The 21,566-nt window shown below is 35.4% G+C and overlaps 1 protein-coding gene across 7 annotated transcripts in view; it reads left to right on the top strand.

The window, feature by feature from the left end:
• Abi (tyrosine kinase Abl) overlaps positions 1–21,566 on the top strand; it is a 115,106-nt gene that overhangs the window by 65,288 nt on the left and 28,252 nt on the right. For 4 of the 7 annotated variants that reach the window (XR_010850743.1, XM_067090658.1, XM_067090656.1 and 1 more), the window contains exons 7-8: positions 3,776–3,865; positions 5,033–5,179. Coding sequence is in view for 6 of the 7 variants with exons in the window: in XM_067090658.1 (XP_066946759.1) it covers positions 3,776–3,865; positions 5,033–5,179 (237 nt within the window). In the remaining variant the exon portion in view is untranslated. The remainder of the gene's footprint in view (positions 1–3,775; positions 3,866–5,032; positions 5,180–21,566) is intronic. The other 3 variants (XM_067090660.1, XM_067090661.1, XM_067090657.1) reach the window with 1 other exon arrangement.

Below are 21,566 nucleotides of genomic sequence, written 5' to 3'. Positions count from 1 at the left end.
ACTTCAAAAATTAAACACAGCCAGTTCTGCAGGGTTTCTCAAGGATTTTGCAAATGTCGCGTGTCAGTGAAAAAATCACGTATGCCAGTTAGTTAGGTTCCACTGAAAAATTTGCATGTCTGTGAATTCACGGAACTAGAAGCGCATAAGATCGAGGTATTACTGTACTCCTAATTCTCCTCTCCCCCAGATCAGTTATTGAGAAAGTTCTAAATGTTGGATATTTTACCCAGGCATGGAATCAACCTTGAGGTATGAAGTGCCTAACTTGATATGTTTTTTCCTCCTTTTCTCTTCCTCTTGTGAGCTTCATTGCAGTAGAAGCTGATATGACTTGATAGTTTTTTTGGAGTAATTAGCCATGGTTAATCATTACAAATGGGTTGTGGCACTGCTAGCATACTGTTGATAGATGGGAACAAGTTTTTGTCAGGGGGCCAAGAAGTTAACAGCTTCTCATGGTCAAACTTTGATTTTCTTTCTGGACCTGGTGTTGCCCCTGCTGACAAGCATCGTCCTCAACAGATTAGCAGTGATGAGTGTTTCTTGACTTGATATCTCTTTTCTGACTTGATATCCTCATTCAGCCTAAAGGATTTGTGCCTAGCTGATGTTATGGACCCTTATTTGTTCTAAGAGGCCATGGTAAAGGAACTGTTGTACAAACTGGATTCGGTGGCAACAAGAGCAACCAGGAGAAATACAGGATAATCTGCTTCTGCAGAAAGATCCAAGTTGCTTACACCTTATCCCAGAAAATGACAGAGAAGGCTCCAGCAATACCAGCTGGAAGATCATGTCCAGCTTGAAGGTCATGTCCTTCCACCTCAAGGAAGTAAACAATGGTGATCCTAGTGTCAAAGTAACCTGCCAAAATAGGAGGAAGGAGCTGAAAGTGGTACTCATCCTCTTAATTCCTCTTTCACCTTTGGTAACTTGTCTAGATATACTAAAGATTTTGGTATAAGGTAGAATCAAAGCCTTGAGAAACAGATATCTTTGTAGAGGCAAGCCCCTCAGTAATGTCTGTTGCAATCTTACGACCAGAACTCAGAAAACTTTTGAACCTTTATGCAAGATGAGGTACATGTTATCAAAGCAGGTAGTAAAGAGGAACTTCTTATTTTCCCTGTTTGAGCTCTTTGGTTTTTTTCTTTGAAGGACCAAGAGTTCTAGGAAATTTATGTCCAGAATTTTCATCTGTTTGGTATGCTCCAGGAAGCTAGTGTCAAGATATATGATTACATTGTGGCTTAGGTATGTTACCCTGGTTTTAATGATGTTACTGGTGTCAAAGGTATATGTATGAGAGATCAGAGCACTTTTTGTTAATTTAATTTGAAAACTTTTATTGTGAAATTAACTTGGTTTTAATGGCAGGCACTTGGAGGTGCCAAACAAACCTTTGCAAGTTTTTAATTTGCGGACCTGTATCATAAGATGGTGCGAATTGTACTCTATAGTACTGGTATTAACAGCAAGACAGGAAGTAAGCTTTAACTTGGATTTGAACTAGGTAGTTTATGGCATCACTAGGGATGTAGACTTTCTAGGATTACTTCCTAGTATATCTCACATGGTTGATGGGTGCCTAGTTCTTTCCAAAAGCACATCTTAGACTTACAACCAGACACATCTTAATTTTGCTGACACTAACAGGGTTAGTTTCTTACAAATAAGATTCCTTGTTCCCCTCACAACCATCGGTTCATTTCCTAATCACAGCACCAGGATCTCTTTATGGATCCTACAGATCCCATTCAGTCAATTCTGGGGTGTTTAGTAGCTCAGTCCTTCCCACCTAAATTGCAATTCAGCATGATTATAAATAGTGGTTTGTGGTTAAATCTAATTGAAAAAAATGCGTGCAAACTCTTAATAAAAATGCAAAGTTCTCACCTCACAGCCACAAATTATAGTACCCAGCCCGAGAAGAACCCTAAAAGGGTGCAGAGGTCTGGTTTAACAAATCATTTGTAACTAACTAACTGCTAATAATCTATACCATATGAAAGTATTCGCTAGAATACACCACACAGACACTATACAAATATCTTGAATTCTATACCACCACCCACAAACATCACACAAAACAAAAAGCACATCCATAGTCACCTCACCAGACAAGCACTTAATAACCTTCCCAACAACAAAATACTCGGCACCCCCCCACCCAACATAAGCAGCACAGAAACACAGCTCTCAAGATTGGAGAGAGTACACCTGACTCGACTTCGCTGTGGTCATCACCAATCACTAAACACCTACAAACACCGCATAGACAACACCCAAACAGACATATGTCCACTCTGCCAAGTTAGTCCCCACACAATTACACATCTCTTAGTAGATTGCCCTAACTTGGCAGCCCTCAGACAACAACACAACATCCACACTACCACACAGTTATGGTCAGATCCAGTAAGCGTGGTGTCCTTCTTGCGCGGTGCAGGCTTCCTGGCATAACAGAGTCTGGGGAACCACAACAACAACCATATGAAAGTGAGGCAGTTGACTGCTCGGGGCAGGGGTCAGTCGGCATATGCACAAGGCAGTGGTCGTTCTTCTTTTGTCTTTTAAACCATAAATGAAAGACCATGAATGTGGGCTAATTGTACTGTAAGTAATGAGTTTTTGCATAAAAATTGACCTTGTTTTTAGAAAATGCCATATTGGTTTCAGTAACTTTCAAAGCCTTGACTAAGGCTAGATTTGTTTGTGCAAAATGGTGTTTTTTATTGTATCATGGCTCATCTTTTGTATTTTCCAAAGGACAATAATTAGCAACTGTAGTTGAAGTAATATATTATTTGTAAACTGGTTCTGGGTGTGAGAGCAATACTGCATGCTCATCTGAGAAATCTATAGTTGTTTTATGGAAAGTGTAAGACAGTTAACTTTTATTTATCAGTTTTATGGCTTCAATGTCAAGCATTGGATGAGGTATTAAAAACTTTACAAGAGCAACAAAGTTTTGGATGCTTTATTTTCAGGAAGAATCTTTTTCATGTATTTTTTCATTAAGAAAAAAGTGATGCCAAGGATGTAACTGCATTTGATGATTTTTGCTTTACATATGTTAAGAGAAAATTTTTATGTTAAAAATCCAGATTCATGGGTTCTTGGAATACTGTGGATACCTTGCAGTGTTTTCAAGTTGTTTTGTTTTGAAAACCTATGGCATGTTCTCTTCATCTTTGTATTTAAAAGTGCATAAATGCCTTATATTGGTGAACTAATACAATTACTTAGCTTACAGGTGTTGCATTTGGTCATATCTATGTATTTTACCAGTATTTTGAATTTAGGAAATAGAAGAACACAAAGAATTGTTATTTAGTACAATATCCAGAGTACCTAAATGTTCGGTCTTAAGGAGACATATATTTAATTCATGGAAAGCTTAAATTTCCCAGCACTAACCTCATTACATTACTTGTGACATTAACACAAGTCTTTTCCTACCCATAGTTAATGGGTTAGAAATTATTGTTTTAGAATATATGTTTCTTTGTTTTGGAGATAAATATTACTAATCCATGTTTTTGTATGGGTGCACTCTTAAGAACTTTTTCCTTTCATATTTAGCAGCTCTAACTTATCTTGAAGCCATGTTTCAGCAACTTTTTTCTTAGAGCTTAATGTCAAATACTATTTAATGTTATTAATGTTTTCTGGAAACGAGACTCATTTACTTTACGGTGTAGGGTTCTCGTAGAGTAAACTGAGTATCTGAAGGTAATTATCTGTTGCCTTTCCACGCACGCTTACCAAGGCTATCCTACCTTGATTCGGCCTGCAATGACCTTGCCAAAGAACCTGACTAACAAGAACCTTTCAAACAAGGGCAACGAGGTGGTTTTAGGTGATTAATCGTGTGTCTTTGGAAAAGCCATCCATGCTTGACTGATGTGCTTCTTCCTCTTTTCTGTTCTTATGCATGTTGTCATCATTTATTGTACTGTAACTTGGTAATATGGTTAATGGTATTTTAGTATTGTATTGTAGTTCTGACTAGTAATGGAAAGGTAGAAGTGACAGATTAACATGTGTTATAGTTGACCTCACATTTTTATGTTGCAGTTGTTTTTGTTTGTATGTTGAATTTTAAGCAATGCTATACAAGGGCTAATTTATCTCCTATTTTTCAGGTTTATTAATATTTATCACCATATTTCTGGCAGATATTTTCATGATCAAGTTACTTGTTTTTCAGATGTAAAATTGTTGAATAACTAAACATAAACTACTTTTGTGTCAGTTTGGTGATATGAAATTGACATTGTCCAATTTGACACCATTCTATATAAAAACTTTGTTTTCCTCATTCTTACAAACTGTTGCCTTGTATTGAAGTTGGTTGCATTAGATTCATATTTGAGATTTGTAGAAAGTGATTCTCATAGGCAAAAGTAGTTACTTATCACAAATTTTGTGGAGTAAGTGCTTTATTTAGAAAAATGTAAAAAATATACGTCTGTATTGTAGCAGATGCAGTGCATGCCTTATCCACCATGCATGCAGATTTCATTTCATTTTTAAGAACTTTATGTTTACAGTCAAATTTTCTAGACTTGGTGTAGTGATATGTATATTTAGGTAGCATTGAAAGTATTCGATGATCTAATATTGCTTTACCGTAAATCTGAGGGTTTGTGTCACATTTAGTTAGCATATTTTGATGCTACTGTAGAATAAAGTTGTATTTTATCTTCCAAGGTTTATAGTTTACTAGAGGTCATATTTTGTAGACTAGGCTGAGGAAGTATGTTATTGTATGAAACTGCCCTATCCATTGTTGAATCTCAAATTGTTTTTAAAGAATGTTGATTCATAATTTTTCCAGTTTTAGTATTTTATAGCTGTGTGCTCTCATTTTGAAAATGAGTTATTATATTGAATTATATGTTTTGGAGATTTCCTTTCAACTCAAATAATGCAATTGATTTCACTACATTTTGTAGGCCCTCCATTGTTTGCTTAATCATCAGAACATCACTTCTCAATAACAAACATTGTTTGTATTTTATAGCGCCACCATCACCTGCCTCATCCGGTGTAATAAGCGAACAGGAATACAATAGTCGTTCCTCAGGAGCATCATCCCCCCCGTTGCCTCCTCCACCACCTAGTGACTCTGAGATTCCTCCAGCAGTACCTCCACACTTTATGGAAAAAGGTCAGTATCCAAATCAAATAAAAAGCTGACAGTTCTGTAATTATGAAGGTAGTGCTTTATATTTCTTATGCTAATTTCATTTTTTCCAGTGTGCAGGTACAAGTTAGTAATATCTTTATCTCGCTAGGTAGGCTGGTTTGTTATTTAGTGAAAAGGTAAAAAATCCTATGGAAAAAATGTTTACTCCTTAGTGAGAAGTACACTAATTCTTTAGTAATCAGAAATGACACACCCAGTGTATGTTGGGATGAGGGATTTTTGATAAGGGTATCTGATTTATTAATGGAAGGTTACCATATCTATAAAACTTTTAAAATTTGTTTATTTTCAAGTCATATGGCTAGTTCAGAAATACAGTAAAAAGACAAGAAATAATAAAGATTGTATGCAGGAACTTTATAAATACTAATATCTTGGTTGATTAACCAATGCCTCGTAATTAATAGTTGAGTCATCCGTAAAAAAAATTTATGTATAAAGTTATGAAACACTAAAATTTTTTAGTTTGTATTAGTGATATTTTTACAGTGATTCAGTTTTATACAACCCATTTAGTCATAAGACTTATTCTACGTGAACAGCTCCCAGTCACACCAACTTGATAGATTTTGGAATGGAAAAGCTCCTATCATGCATGCCCAAACCGCTCTCCACTGCTGTACAAGGTGTCTTTTCATTCCCCATACAAAGCTCCATGTCAAAGATTTTGGGAAAGGAGTAAATGCTTTAAAAGTTTTAGTGTATCGGGTTTATAGGAAAATATATTTTACTGTCAAACTTCGTCATATAAACCCATTAATCATAAACAGCCTGAATCACAATTTAGGAGGGAGGATGACGACAAATAAGCCAAGGAAAAGAAGAGTAGACCCTGATTTAACAAGTCTATCCCTTCTCCTAATATATAGCATTGGAGCAGTAGTTGAATCATCCAGAGTCATGAGAGCTTCCATAAAGTAATAAATTTGTAATGGAAGATGAAATCCCAAAAGTAGTACAGTCACCAAGCACTTGAGCCTTAAAGGCAAGTACTCCAGGAAACACTAGCCTACATAAGTACTATATTCATGAGAGGTGAAAGTCTTGAGGATGATTGGCTGATACCCTTACCATCGGTAAAACAGGACCCACTACAGCAGTATATATGGGTAACATCACATAAATAAAAGCTGACAGTGTCAAGTGCTTGTTTCAAGGATTGCAGAGAGCTTCAGGCTGAACCTGAAAAACAAAGAAGATAAGGGCCAGAACCTCATGTGCTGTGATCTTGAGTTGTGAGAGGTCATCTTCGGAAACATCCAAAAACCTCTTGGAATAACCTGACAAAGCCATTTAATAAATAAAAATCCAAACTTTATTACTAATAAAGACAAAACTCTTAGGGAAGCCTGGTCAGTGTTTACATTTTTTTCCACATAGCTGCTGCCATCTTGTGGCATCAAGATGAAACACAAAGGTAAACAAAACAGCACGGGCAGGGGCATGGTCCTATATCACCATGCCTTTTAAATGTTGGCCTTAAATTCGACATTTAAATGCACGTACATTCAATTAAAGGGATGCTGTTTTGTTTATTCATGTTTTTCTTTACAGATTTTTTAGTAAATGGAAGAAAATACATCACGATATATTGAAATGATTAAGTCTTTTTATTATTACAAGTAGGCAAGCTAACTTGTGAATGATGATCATGACCATCTGAACTACAATCATCATAATCTGAATGATTACATTTTCTATAGTATTAGCCCATAGCCTATAATGTTCTTGTGAATTTGGCTATCAGCATTTTGGTATTAGAAAAGAATGGCATATTTTCACAAGTTCGTTTCAGAAATGCATAGCCGAACTTACCCAGCCTACCTTGCCTTCCTTTCCTAGCCTAACCTCCCTGTGTGGGTGTGTGTATATACACATATGGTTTAATTTGTTGGAAAAATTACATGCTAATGTATATTGTAGCCTAATGGCAAACTTAGAAACAGTATCAAAGCCTAGGCTTTCTGTTTTGTTGGTGAAAAAGTATTGCATCCTTCCAGGAAGAATTAGGTACAGTATCTTAGCCTAGGTATATATTTGGGCATCAGCTTTTCAGTATTAAATACAGTATGTTGGCCTAGGTATATACATTTGATCATCAGCATCTCAGTTTTGGAGAAGGCTGTAATATTTTCTCAAAAATTTTATAAAGGAAATGCATACCTGCCTATGCCTAGCCTTCCCAGCTTAACCATCCATGGGGGAATCTTTGTGTATGTATAGATGTGAAGACATGACTGGTCAAGACTGAGTGCTGTGGACTTGAAAAGTCAACATTGCAGAGGTGGAATCCTCCGCTTGACAAAATTCGAGTCTTGACAGCAGTGGGCGCTGCTTAACAAGATGAAGCAGGGTTGAAAGAATCACTCCTTATTGTTGGTCTTTATGCAGAGGACACTTCAGATGTGTGTCCTTATTTAAGGGCGGCTTAAAGTAGCTTCTGGTCTTACTGTGTGAGCCCACACAAGTATGCAGTAGTGTGAGTAAGACTAAATATAATTCATATTATCAATAGCAGAAAGCAATTAACACTAATGAAAAATGGAGCCAGAAATGGAGAACTGAAGGCAACTGTTAATGTGGACTGGTAGGTGAAAACTATAAGTAGTAGAAAATATACTGAGTAGAAATGTCAGTCAATAAAGACCAAGAAAAATAGTGTACAAAAATTTTCTGTAGTAGAACTCCCTTGCCAAATAAAGGCAAAAATTACTGCATCAAATAATAAAGCAAATACTGGAAATAACCATTCAAAAATTACATTCTGAAACTAAAGGAGCCCCATAATTCATGAAATTACAGAACTCCGCAGATAAAAGAACAGGAACCCCAGGATTAAAACAATTGAAACATTGAAATTGGTAAACATATTAATTACAGGAATTTTAAAGACAAATTATTTATTTGCATAACACTTTATAGATGAAAGCAAATAATGCAAAAATAAGGTGATAACTAGGGAAGCCCAGCAGCATAATCTCTCGAGGCTAAGCCACATGGAGGAATGAAAGGATGCCTTGGAGGAAAGTGGATTGGTTTTGGCATGTGCAGTGTTGTCTTTCTCCTTTTATGATTTATGAAGTTGGTGTAGCTGGGAGCCATTTGCAGAGAATAAGGCTGTTCATGAGTAACTGGTTCATATGAACAAATAGCAAGATTTAAGTTTGATTTTTCCACAAGTGAGATTTAAATAATGTTTTTAATTAAGATCAGCTTGAAATATAGTGTCAGTCGTGCTACTTAAGGTATTGTACATGAAATATGCCATATCTTGCAATATGGTAGATGTTATTTCCCAATTGCAAAATGTTTACAAATACAAGTCTAAATATTTGTCACATCTACTTTATTTTGAAATTATTATTCTTGAGTTTTTTTTAAATATTCACTGCAGCTGCTTGGAAAGTTTGAAAGAATTAACCAGTTCTAGCAATGACTCATAAATGTAGAAAGATGACTAATATTATTTCTGTGAAACTTTCTTAACATTATAGCTGTAAATTTCAAGCCTCAGGCTCACTTAGCCTATGAGAAAAAGGAAAAGAAAATAGAAGGGTTATATCTGGTTTACTGGCCTATGTCGTCTTCTGGTTTACCAGAGGGAAGGTAAGGATAGAGTGATTCTGTTGCCCCAGTTAGTTTCCTGTTGCTGTGATGTTCACATTACTGGTAGCGCACTCTGGCTGTTCAGAAGTATTTCATTTGTTTTCTTGTGCTACTCTTGAAAATTTTTAGTTCTAAATTTGTTTTGTGTAGGTTGTCTTCTTTATACTGTAAGAAAATTCCTGCAGGACTGATCAGTGTGGAAGCCATTTGTGTCTGAATAAGCTTGACAGGCTTGCACAATATCCCAGATCCACAGGTAAAGCTTGTGGAATGCATCAGTTGTGGCTATTGACCTGTTGATGCTATGGAAGTGTATATTAAGCACTGAAATAGGAGAGAAGCAGATAAGAACAGGAAATGTTGTGTTCAAGATGTTTGTCCCAATATGATGCAGGTAATGAGGAACAGGTTGGCTTAGGTAATCAGGTAGTGTTCCCTGTGAGTTATCCTAAGCAACACGACACACTTGTGTCTGTTCCCAAATGTACTGCCATTCTTGCATCTCTTAATACTTGTCCACAAGTTCCTCCTTTCTCACCTAAGATTAAAGCTAGGATGCAATATTCAAGTTCTATCCTTATTTATAGTGGATTTAGTTAAATTTCAAAAGGCAGTAAAAAACTAAGCTTGCAGTACTGATGTTTGCATTCTTATGCAACACCAAATGTTTCTAGTTCCCCAGCTGAGAAGAGGTTGTGCCATCACCCGTTTTTGCACAGGAGTTGGCAGCTGGACTGCCTTGTTTGTATTGATTCTGTGATTCTGTGGGATGTACCTGCTACCACTTCTCTCTTGATCATCCTCCACCCTTAACCTGGGAGGAGGTTGGTCTTTGATTCTCTTTCCCTAAGACTGTTGGGTAGGAGAAAATTATTTGTGCATCCTTCAGTTCATTCAGAGCAATGCCAGTGACCATTTGAGGTCTTCAGGAACCCAAAACCCAAAATTTGAAGCCTAGAAATTATCTCTTAGCATAATTGGGGTATCTTTCTAGTTTTTTGGGGTGGTTTTAGCACATTCATGCTCTTGCACACTTGAATACCTAAATACCTTCAGGTATTTAAATGGTGCATGGCTACCTTTGACAGCCATCAGAACATTAGATGGAATATCTTTTCTTTTGCATTTTTTTTGTTAGTTTTGCATGAATGTCTTCTCTGGGTGTTGAGCATTTGTCCTAAAAATGTTTCATACCGTAAGCAGTTGCCTAGTAACCATTTTGTTGTCACTTGCCTGTCTTACTTCTTAAACGTTATTGTTTGTGTACAGTTGTGTTGTGAGAAGATTAGCTTGAGGAAAGTGATGATTTTGATTGTATTGATACTTTTTTTTGTAAAGAAGCACATAAAGCATAATAGGAAGTGCCTCATGTAGGTGGTTAGGCCTTGTAAGTACAAACTTTAGGAGACGTAAGGTATGCCCAATAGAAGTTCATCTGAAAAACGATCTGAAGCAGTTGTAAATGAATATTCAAGGGAAAGTGTTTAGGTATAAGAACTAGTAAATACTATATATTATGAGCAGTGAATATCTTGAGAGCGTAATTCAACAGCTCACCTCATTATCAAAAATGAACAGTGAGGTGAAAATTTCAAAACTGCTCTGTAGCATGGTCTTATTCAATTAACTCTGATTCTGGAAAACATTTTCCTTCTGTTTTCTTTTGTTGATAGACAGGTGTGCAGAGCTATATCCTGACCTTATGTGTCTCTAATACTTAGAATGGAAGATCATATATTAATACAATACTGGCCTTTAAGTGCTTCTGCAGGCTATTCCTAGACCTGCAATAATGAACCCAGTTAAAGCAGGGTTTAAGGCAGTTGAGATTACACTCGTTGCCAAGGCTTCTTCACCTAAGAGCCTTTCCTTTTACCTTAATTTTTTCTTAAGGACAGAAAACTTGCTTTTACCACACAGTAGGAATGTTGTCTTTACATCTTCTCCTTCAGAGGATGCCAAATTCTTTAGCTTAATAAAATGCCTTTGAGAAGGAATTTAGAACAGCATTTAAAAGGGCTTTAGAGATGTGGTCTTTTGCTGACATGTCTGTGGGTTCTGTAGTGGAGAATGTAAAGCCATGAGTTCAGTATTTCCTCTGGAATATTAGCTTGTAGGCAATGAGACTTTGGATTTTTTTAAATGCCTCAGCTGGGCTTACCAGATGGCATTGTTGGCATTGTGAAGACAGTTCACATATTAGGGAGTTACCTCACACCTTTGCCAGTGTCTTCTTGAAAAGGCTTGAACATTTGACCTTTTTTTTTTTCCGGCAATGTCACTCCAGATCAAAAGGCCACTTTGAGAGAGACACTGCCATTGAGGTTTTTTTTAACCTTGAGTTGGTTCACTCATGGCTGGCAATATGGCAAGGGTTAGGAGCAGAGCCCTGGATGATGGAGGTACTCAGGAAAGGGTATGTGATTCCCTTCAATCAAAGTCCTCCTCTATCAGAGTCACCAGTAAGGTTCCCTGTGTATCTTCACTATTCAGAGAGGTTCCAAGCCCTGCGAGCAGAGGCCACAAGTCAGTCATAGAACCAGTGATGGAGATCTCCCATTGTTGCTGTAATCATATCTTTATCATTGTGATGGTAAGGGAAACTGAGGGTCTGTTTTTAAAGTACCCAACTTCGTTAAGTTCATAGCTTTGACAAGATTCCTTGGAATCATACAACTCAATCATAGAAGCTGTTCTGAAGAATGATTTGATGCTTTCAGTGGACATATTACGCACTACTTTCATATCCATATCCATATCCATCCTTTTTCTTGTAAGTTCCTGTGCTTTGTTTTCAATGGTTGTATTTTTGGTTTTAAGCCCTGTAATTCTACCTGAGCACATAGCCACAGGTATTCATGAGGTTACTAGCACTGGGTATCCAGAATTCTTTCCTTAGGCAACTGGCTAATCCTCGTCAGGTCTCTTGAAGGGATCTGTATAGCAAAAAATGTTATAATTAACCTTGCCGTGAATTGGGGGGTATTAATGAATATCTGTTAACCCTTAAACGCCTACTGGACGTATCATACGTCGACTAAAATTGTCTGTTGGGTGCCAAGTGGACGCATACCGTATGTCGACTACAAAAATTTCAACCTTCGGTCAACTTTGACTCGACCGAAATGGTTGAAAAAACGCAATTGTAAGCTAAAACTCTTACATTCTAGTAATATTCAATCATGTACCTTCATTTTGCAACAAATTGGAAGTCTCTAGCACAATATTTCGATTTATGGTGAATTTTTGAAAAAACTTTTTCTTACGCCCGCGCGGTAACTCGGCCGAAAATTTCAGAAATTCTTTCATCATTTTGTCGTAATTTTTGCACTGTTCTATATTAGCCGTTACATAAAGTTTTATATATGAAAATGTGCGCAATTTCATGTAGAATACAACAGAAAATAACTCATGGTTGTAGCTTTTATCAGTTTTGAAATATTTTCATATAAATCACGATAACTGCCAAAATTTCAACCTTCGGTCAACTTTGACTCGACCGAAATGGTCAAAAAACGCAATTGTAAGGTAAAACTCTTACATTCTAGTAATATTCAATCATTTACCTTCATTTTGCAACCAATTGGAAGTCTCTAGCACAATATTTCGATTTATGGTGAAGTTTTGAAAAAACTTTTTCCTTACGTCCGCCAGAAATTCTTTAAATCACGTTGTCGTAATGTTTGCACTGTTTTATATTAGTCGTTACGTAAAGTTTTATATATGGAAATGTGTGCAATTTCATGTAGAATACAACAGAAAATAACTCATGGTTGTAGCTTTTATCAGTTTTGAAATATTTTCATATAAATCACGATAACTGCCAAAATTTCAAGCTTCGGTCAACTTTAACTCGACCGAAATGGTCAAAAACGCAATTGTAAGCTAAAACTCTTACATTCTAGTAATATTCAATCATGTACCTTCATTTTGCAACAAACTGGAAGTCTCTAGCACAATATTTCGATTTATGGTGAATTTCTGAAAAAAACTTTTTTCCTTACGTCTGCACGGTAACTTCGGCCGAACATCTCAGAAATTCTTTTCGTCATGTTGTCGTAATGTTTGCATCATTTTACATTAGTTGTTACATAAACTTTTATATATGAAAATGTGCGCAATTTCATGTAGAATACAACAGAAGATAGCTCATGGTTGTAGCTTTTATCAGTTTTGAAATATTTTCACATAAATCACGATAACTGCCAAAATTTCAACCTTCGGTCAACTTTAACTCGACCGAAATGGTAAAAAAACGCAATTGTAAGCTAAAACGCTTACATTCTAGTAATATTCAATCGTTTACCTTCATTTTGCAATAAATTGGAAGTCTCTAGCACAATATTTCGATTTATGGTGAATTTTTGAAAAAAACATTTTCCTTACGTCTGTGCGGTAACTCGGCCGAACATCTCAGAAATTCTTTCGTCATTTTGTCGTAATTTTTGCACTGTTCTATATTAGTCGTTACATAAAGTTTTATATATGAAAATGTGCGCAATTTCATGTACAATACAACAGAAAATAACTCATGGTTGTAGCTTTTATCAGTTTTGAAATATTTTCATATAAATCACGATAACTGCCAAAATTTCAAGCTTCGTCAACTTTAACTCGACCGAAATGGTCGAAAACTGCAATTGTAAGCTAAAACACTTACAGTCTAGTAATATTCAATCAATTAGCTTCATTTTTCAACAAACGGGAAGTCTCTAGCACAATATTTCGATTTATGGTGAATTTTTTGAAAAAACATATTTTTACGCCCACGCGTTATTTAATTCATGCATCATTTTGTGATAATATTTTCTCTGTGTTGCTTTGATCGTTTTACAGTTTGTTATATACCAAAATCATCGCAATTTAGTGTACAATACAACTAAAAAAATTAACTCATTAGCTTTAACCATTGTGCTTACAGCGATTTGTATACAATTATATGAGTTTTTTTTTTTTTTTTGCTGTCATATATTCCAATATTTATATATGATAATGATATTTTTTCATTTCTGATGGTTGCATACTAAACTTCAGCCAATGACAAAAAATGAGCCAAAAATGAACTCTTAATCTTAAAAACTAAAGCGTGCTGTGATTTTTTGAAAAACTTTTTTCCGCTTCAAGCGCTAACTCACCGAACGCCGCCGGCATACGGGAGACGTTTTTGTAAATAGAGGCTCGGCGTTTAAGGGTTAATGAATATCTAGAAATCATTCTCAGTGATAGCCTATATGGGAATTAAGGTAGACTACTGGAATCTTCAAACTTTTCTATCAGAGAAATGAGTTGACACGTATCTTACAGATTTCACAGCTTCTTTCTTCGGAGGCCTTGCCAGCCAAGTAATAGTTATTTCTTTTAGGATACATGTCTGTAATGGGGTAGTTTGTCCCCTTTTTCAGATGGAGAATGAAACCAATCCACTTCTGTATTCCATAGGAAGGAGTGCTGTTACAATTCTTCTGTCCCAGACACTAAGTCCTAATTTCATCAGTCATTATAAAGAATCTGAGCTGGTGGAAGAATAGACCATTAGTGCTGACAGGAATCCCTGCAGATGGTAGACTCTTAGACCTCACATTGTATCAAATGTAGGATGGGACACCTTTGTATGGAACCCAGTCTTTGATCAGAAGCGGAAAGAGGCTTCCATGTAGATTATCTGAAATCACTGGCTGTTTGAAAAGTAATCTCTTGGACAGTAGATGCAGTGCTGACTGACTGGTCCATTCAAGACTTTTGTATTTCTTTGTATCCTGAGGCAAGTTAGGAACAAATTCTGGACCTCCAAGGTTGCAAGAATGACCCTTATAGCCCCATGGTGGCCACAGAGAGAATAGTTCCTAGACCTAATGACTTTGGTAATAAATTTTCCTTGATTCCTACCTTAAGGCCAGATCTATTCAAACAACCACTTGTTAAGGTTTCACAAAATCCCCTCGTGTTCCAGCTAACTAAACTACTTGGAGATTCTAGACTGTCCCATATGAACTAGAGGTTTTTGAACCAGAGGTTTTGAATTGTCATGGAAATTTTCTGCAAATCTCTACTTATATCAGAAGAATCAGCTAATAAACTCTGCCAACAATAATGGTACCCTTGCTGGAAATTGTGGCAGTCTAGAGGGATTCCTGATTCAGCACCTCTCTGGACAACATCAAATTTTTCCAGTTCCTCAGATATACTAAGAAACTTTCTATTGCTGCCATGAAGGGTACAGATTAGTGTTATCCTTGTGTTTTTCACATGAACATTGATAACTCTAATGATAAGGGGTAAATCCTTAGATTGTTTGCCTGTAAGGAAGTTGGGATGGAATTTAGATGTGGTACTAAGATTCTTGATAAGACCACCTTTTGAACTCGTATAAAAAGCATCTTTAAAGGTTTTAACATCTAAAACATTTTCTTGATAGCAATTGCTACTGCTAAAAGAATTAGCAAGTTGCAGGCCTTTGTCACCAGAGTTGGCTTTTTGAATGTTGATGCTAGCCTTTCCTTTTAGCTGCACTTATAAGCAGTCAAATCATTTCAAAGCTGATTCTTCCTGTGCTCCATCACTGTTTTAAATCTGACTTTGCTAATGGAGAATGGAGAGGAAGCCCTCTTATGTCAAGTTAGAGCCCTTTAGGTTTATATATACAGAGTTCAGCCTGTAACGAGAAATTTGCATAATTTATGCATCAATGTTAAGATTCAATTATTCATATGTCTCAATAAAGCCATGTTCTTTTTTATTAATTCTTTAGTGTGCCAAGCTTGTTGTAATTTAGACGAGTCCTTTCTACCTGTTCTCAAGATAGAGGCACTCAAGTATGAACTTTGGCTACATCTTTTAATTGTAGACCCATTTATGCCATCCAGTAGAGATGCAGTTCAGTCTTTACATCTCACTACTCGAAGGGAGTATATTAGCTTGAACTATAAGGTGGAAATTCTTTCCTCCTGTTATGAAATCTTGGTCTTCAGTTATGGGAGTGCACATGCTGTTGTATAGTAGAATGCACCATGTGTTGAGATGCACTCCATTTTTGACTAGCAAAATTTTGGGAAAAAAATGTAAATGTAAAAATAAGCTCACAACTTTCACCTACCTTACCTAGGCATTTTGCAGGTGGCTTAGTAACATGTAGATCCTGTTAACCACATAGTCTGCATTTTACACATAGTTTTACAAAGTTTACACATAGCCTGCAAGTAAGTATGTAGGGTATGATTACACCACTAAAATATTCTAGTTCCATAATTTATTGTTTGGCTCTACTGTGGTATTTACTTTTACTAGTGTATTTGTATTTTAACCAGACACAATAATAATGTGTGGGTTTAGAATAAAAACACGATATTTTGAGTTGGCGAAATTGCTGTGACTATGTTTTGGTTATCTCCCCATGAGTATTTGCACTGACTTCAGCTGATACAGCATATTGATTATTGTAGTTTTTCATTTTGATTCTTCTAAAAATACCTTAAGTTTTTCCATATTCTGACGTTTACATATTAGCGAATGGAAAACTTGACTGTTTCATTGGACATTCCTTGTCCAGCACCATTTCAGTGTTTGCATATGGATGGTGCTCCAACTGGCTAAGTATTTTAAGGTTTTGATAATATTAGATGCAAATGTCTGTAATTATTTTTTATTTTATCTTAGACAGAAGAATAATATATAAAATACTGTAAATACCAAGTAACATTTTTCCATAATTACTGTACTTTTCAGTCTTCAAAACCTGGAAATATTTTGCAGTTACAACATGAACATGACACCCCAAAATGAACACAATAAAAAAGCAAATAAATAAAATTTAAATATTGCCTGTACATATGAAGGAAAAAACATTTCCGTCTGTTCATGTCGATGCAAAGCGTTTCATTTTACACATCTGAAAACTGCTAAATTGTATTATGGTACAGCACAAAAAAATGGCAGTGTTTCATGTATTCTTCTGAGTTTCTGAAACCCTTTTGACAAATCCAGATGCTTGTTTTATGTTCATATAATGTTTTTTAATATTAAGATTTTATGTTGAAAACTGTGAAACCAGTCATTGCCTTTGCTTAGCGTTGCTTACTGAATGCAACACATTTCATCATATATCTGAACACAACCAAAACAAATGATTAGTGGGTGTTTGATTACCGTACAGTTGTCTTGCAAGGCTACAGAAAAATTTACTGGGAAATCCTTTTAACATGCTGCGAATTTACTTTTGTCAATTAATAATATTCCCAAGTTGGCCAATTGAGTAGAGTGAAAAGGACGGTACAGTAACCCCGCCATATTCGTCTTCTCACGATTTGTGGACTAACGCATTCGCAGATTTCTCTGTGGAACGTATCTACCCATTATTTACGGAAAATTCGCCCATTCGCGGTATTTTTCACTGAGAAATATTCACTAATTACTGTATTTTCATAACGTTTTCATGATTAAATGGACTTTTTGTGATAAAACTATTCAAATACTCTGGTATGCATTTTTAGAGGGTTTTTCTTGTGTTTAAACTATCAAAATAGGCAGTTCTAAATGTTTTTAGAGGGGGTTTTAAGTATTCGTGGATTTTAGCTATTCGCCGGGGGCAGTGTGGTACGCATCCCCCGCGAATACGGGGGTTTACTGTATATTGATATACAAAAATGTAAAATATAATAGCCTGCTGACTTATGTTCCGTAATCTGCCGATATGGGCATGAAACTTGTGACTAGGCTACAAATATTTTTCCATTTTTATGATACCTTTCTTTATTATTTTTAAGTGTAAATTATACTTGATTCAGGAGAGACTTATTTTAGGCTAAAAAAAAACAGTGTCTGCGACGCTGCAAAATATGGTATTTTTAGTTTAACACGGTCTGCCCAGATGTTTTACAATATGGCCTTTGGTACGAGATCACCATCCTTGCTTTATATTAAAGCAGGTCTCTCTGTATTGTTACTTCATTCATCCATTATCCCAAATGTCAGTCCTTGAAAGTAAGGGACTGCTCACATCAGGAAAGCCACTCTTATTGAATTTTAAACCTGATCTTTTTTTTTGCGTTAGGTTTACATACCTTTGCCGATTGCTGCAATATCCTACTATCCTGACTAGTATACCACACTACTGTGGTACAGTAGTCAGCCATATGAATGTTAGGTAAGATTTGTAGAAATAATACCAAGTTAAATATTAAAATTGATTATTTCTATACTTACATAACACTCATAGTACCCATTCAGTCTGCCAGTAATCCAGGCATAGAAAATGGAGTTAGTCTATCCTTACTTAGTGAGGGTAGGTAAAAGGGAAAACGAGATAGGCCAGTAAACCAGGTACAATCCCTCTATTTTCTTTTTCTTTTTCTCAGCTGCCAAGTGAGCTTGCAGCTCAAAACTTACTGCTATGTGAATGTAAGGTAAGTATAGAAATAATCAATTTTAATATAAAATTGGTATATTCTTCCTCAGTAGTTTTTTTATTTTCAATATATATATATATATATATATATATATATATATATATATATATATATATATATATATATATATATATATGTTACATATACATATATACATATATACATACATATACATATATACATATATATATATATATATATATATATATATATATATATATATATATATATATATATATATATATATATCTTCTTCTCTGTGAAAATAAGGTTGTACATGCACATTATGAAAACAGTGGTTGAATTGTTCTGAGACCATCTTTCAAAGTCCCATTATTACCATTATTCTTACTGAAAACAACTGGATTCTGCTTTAGTTTTATTTTAGGGCAAGACTGGTGTTTGATGATAATGTGCAACTATGGACTAAAGACAGAAAGAATTTCCTGTGTATTGTAAAGATGAAAGAATAACATCTCATGTTGAAAATAATTGCTTCATCAGATGTACATTGCTTGAAAGTAGTTTAGCTATTATGAAAATTAAAGTGATCAGTATAGTTCTAGTGAGTACAGAATGCTTTAGTCTTGCCATGCTACAAAACCTATGGTAGATGCCTTTCACTCTGGTAGCCTGATCAATCTTAATTTCATCCTATTATGGTGAAGCATGCAGGATATCCAACAAATCTGGAGCCAAGAATGAGAATTTTAAGAGGAAGTAACAGATCAGAGGCAGCTATATATAAAAATTTATTAGTTGTTCTATTAGGTAACTGAACATTACTTTTTCCCTAAGTAATTTTTTTTCATTTTGTAGAAGACATGAAAGTGAAGGAAGTGCCTGACGCCCAAAAAAGTAAAGGTGAAGTTACATATTTTTGGTAGCTTCAGTGTTTACTACACTTTAATACTGTGAAATTTGTTGCACTTTTGCATGCAGGTTCAGATATTCACTTCCCAAGCCATCATCCACTCCGTCACTGATGGTGCAGCCTAGTCTCTTGTAGATTTTAGATTTCTAATCGTTGGGATGAATGGCACATAAGATATGAAGTAAACTATTTTATTGTAAGGTGCCACAGGTGTCATTTGTCTCTTTATGGTGACAGTATTGAACCAGGATACTCACTTTCCCACATTCCTTTGAAATCCAGTGTGTCAACCTTTTGTTTCCATGTTACCCTTGCATAACTAGCCCATTTATGCAGAAATACATAAATTGCAAAGATTGTGTCATGTTACTGTATAATTTCACATATGCACGTCTTCATACCTTCTGGCCAGTAGGTCTTGAAGGAGCTTGTATGGTCGGCAAACATCATATAAAATACTGTACATAACCAGCCTCTTTTGGTAAACATATCTACATTTTACTTGTACTGACTAAATAGCCAAGATGCTGTAGTATGTTTCATAAACTGTCACATAATGTGCAGATTTTTTTTTATAAATATCTTAAATAGTATAGTCTATAGCTTTCTTAGTATTGTTAGCTTTGTCAACATTTGCAAGTCATTTTATTGTTTACTGTAATAAATAAAGAAAGAAATGCTGTAAAAGCACTCAGATATGTTATAGTACATACATTTTAGTAGGGAATAGTGATAAATATATATAAAAATCGGCCTAGTTTTGCCCAGTTGAAGAAATTTTGTGTTTGTTTACATTCATCAGCTGTTTTATATTTCATTGTGTTTATAATCTCTCACAAGAGAATGCCTTGTTAAAGTCACATGGTTTTATTGTAGAATATTAGTATTCAGTGTTGAAGCCCTATGATGAGTAAGAGGTTTCCATACCAGGGAATCTTTTCTCCCAGTTCAGATTGAAATATCTCTCTCTACTCTTACCATTTTCGGATTATTACTTCAACCTCTTTCTTATTCCTGGTTCCTTCTTCCATCTTGCTGTCAACCTCTTTAACTAATACATCTTAGTGCAACTGTGGTGTCTTTTCTCACTAGCACCTTTAAATCATTTTGATCCATTTGATTTACTTTGGTTCTCTTTATCTCACTGTCCAGCCTTGCTATTTCTTTTCACTGTGTTTATAATGAATAGAGGATACCAGTGCTAGGATTGTAGCTCATTTTTAATGCCAGTAGTGGGAGCTGTGGTAGTCTTTATCAACCAGACGTTAATGTGCTTACCTGAGAGATATCAATATTGCTTGCCATGTTGATAAATCTAGGGCTAAACTACCTCAAGGATCAGCCTATGGATTCCAGGTGTGGCCTGCTGTTGGGCAGGACTCCTTACATCCCTTTGGTTTGCCTGCTGACATAAGCTTCTTGTAGCCAGAACCAAAGTAAGGAACTAAGATGCTGCGTACTGTCACCATTTCCAATTATTGATGAAGTTGCTTGAATATTATGAAATTAATTTTTAGTATAGAATTTGTAAAAGGGATGGTATTTCTTATCAGTTGGTGCAGTAGTAGTAAAAACAAGCTGAGCTTAATTACAAAAAAATTATTATTCTTGATGAAAATAATATTTTGAAAAATTGCTAACTGATACTGCTACATACAAGATGAACTTCCGGTTAAACCTTATTTTTATAAGTAATGAAAGTTCATTTTAAAATGTATGATATAGACATATACCAGAAACATACCCGTTTGATTTTGCTATTGAGTATTGTGCACAGTATACAATGTAGATATGTACTGTAATATTATTTGGCAAATTATGTTACTGCTTTGTTTACCATTTAAGATACAGAACATCCACTTAACCGTTGGCTGATCAAGATTTTTCAGTAATTACACCATATGGGTCATATAACATGTGTGAAATCAGATGTTAAGTAATGCATCTCTGTACATTCTTCACACCTAATATCAAAGAAACCCATAAAGGGTTCATAATTTTTCTTTAAAAATAATCCACATTGCATTAGAAGTTAGCACAAACCAACCTTAGAACTACATTCATACAATTTAAGAGCATATTTTTCCTGCTTTGACTTTACTATTATGTTCATTCATGATCTCATTTGCTAACATTTTGAACCATCATAGTTGAAGGTAAACCCTTATTGTTATTATGCATCTATGATTTTTATCAGGTAATAGTAGCTTATTTCTCTTCCTTCCATAGTCAAGTAAAACCTAGTCAAATGGATGTTTTAGTGTTATTATTTCAATCTCTACTTCTGTGTTTTTGGAGTGGATAATTATTTTGATATAAGCTTTCAAGATTTAGGTCACTAACAAATCATATCTCAGAGTCAGGCGATTTCTCACTCACCAGGCTTTTGCTTGATATCCTTATTTAATTGGTGTTTGGAAATGTTATTCTCCTGGTTTTGGTGTAATTTTACAGCTAAATAAAAATA

The sequence above is a fragment of the Macrobrachium rosenbergii genome, chromosome 47, assembly GCF_040412425.1.
Source record: "Macrobrachium rosenbergii isolate ZJJX-2024 chromosome 47, ASM4041242v1, whole genome shotgun sequence".
Classification (NCBI taxonomy): Eukaryota; Metazoa; Arthropoda; class Malacostraca; order Decapoda; family Palaemonidae; genus Macrobrachium; species Macrobrachium rosenbergii.
Note: the sequence above shows the minus strand (reverse complement) of the source record. Positions and strands in the feature narration are given on the sequence as shown.